General features: G+C 43.0%; 1 protein-coding gene across 1 annotated transcript in view; it reads right to left on the bottom strand.

Annotated features, from left to right (window-relative positions):
* Positions 1-470, bottom strand: part of PHALS_08121 (uncharacterized protein) — a gene marked incomplete at both ends in the record, with an annotated part of 580 nt that extends 110 nt beyond the window's left edge. The window contains one exon of the mRNA XM_024721706.1: positions 11-470. Within this exon, the coding sequence (XP_024586778.1) occupies positions 11-470 (460 nt within the window). The remainder of the gene's footprint in view (positions 1-10) is intronic.
* Positions 471-677: the final 207 nt, after the last annotated feature.

Below are 677 nucleotides of genomic sequence, written 5' to 3'. Positions count from 1 at the left end.
ACAGTCGTACTGTTCTCCTTCTTTCCAGTGGAACGGGTCTGATCATCAATGCTTTGTTTGGCTTTGAAAGCATAGAAATCAAGCTTGAACGTGCTGAATTGATCTGCAAACCTCCCTGCATAGTCCCTTACCCACCACTCCTTTAAAATTGGTAGTTTTATGGATATTCCACCCGGTGTCAATCGAAGATGTTGCAGATGGCCATCCAGAACGAGCTCTGTTGCTGCCATACCATTTATAATTGGAAGCACGGAGCGCACAATCAATTGTACGCCATTAGTTGTCACTTTAATGCACGATAACTCGTATATCCACCGTGAAAAGTCTACCAGTGAAAGCTCGGAAGAAATTTCATGCCCATCCATGATGTTGAGAATTTGGATCGATTCGGGGGCTAGCAACCATGTTCGGTTCCATGCACTATAGCGCGCGCTTCTTCCATCAGTCCTTTGGAAAGCCAGTTCTGGCATTTTGTTCGCGTAGCCAACAGCAGTAATGCATTCTTCGAATTGAGTTATGAAACATCCAAATAGACGCTCTATTGCTTTTTGTTTCGTGTGCGGCAAAACTTCTGCTGTTAAAAAACCAGTGACCTCACTTTTAAGTTGAGCAAATTGTTTATGACTATAAATCAAAGTGAGAACCTCGTCCACCAGGACTGGCAAAGAAAAATTATA

This window comes from Plasmopara halstedii (assembly GCF_900000015.1).
Source record: "Plasmopara halstedii genome assembly, contig: Scaffold_3156, whole genome shotgun sequence".
NCBI classification, from domain to species: Eukaryota; Oomycota; class Peronosporomycetes; order Peronosporales; family Peronosporaceae; genus Plasmopara; species Plasmopara halstedii.
Note: the sequence above shows the minus strand (reverse complement) of the source record. Positions and strands in the feature narration are given on the sequence as shown.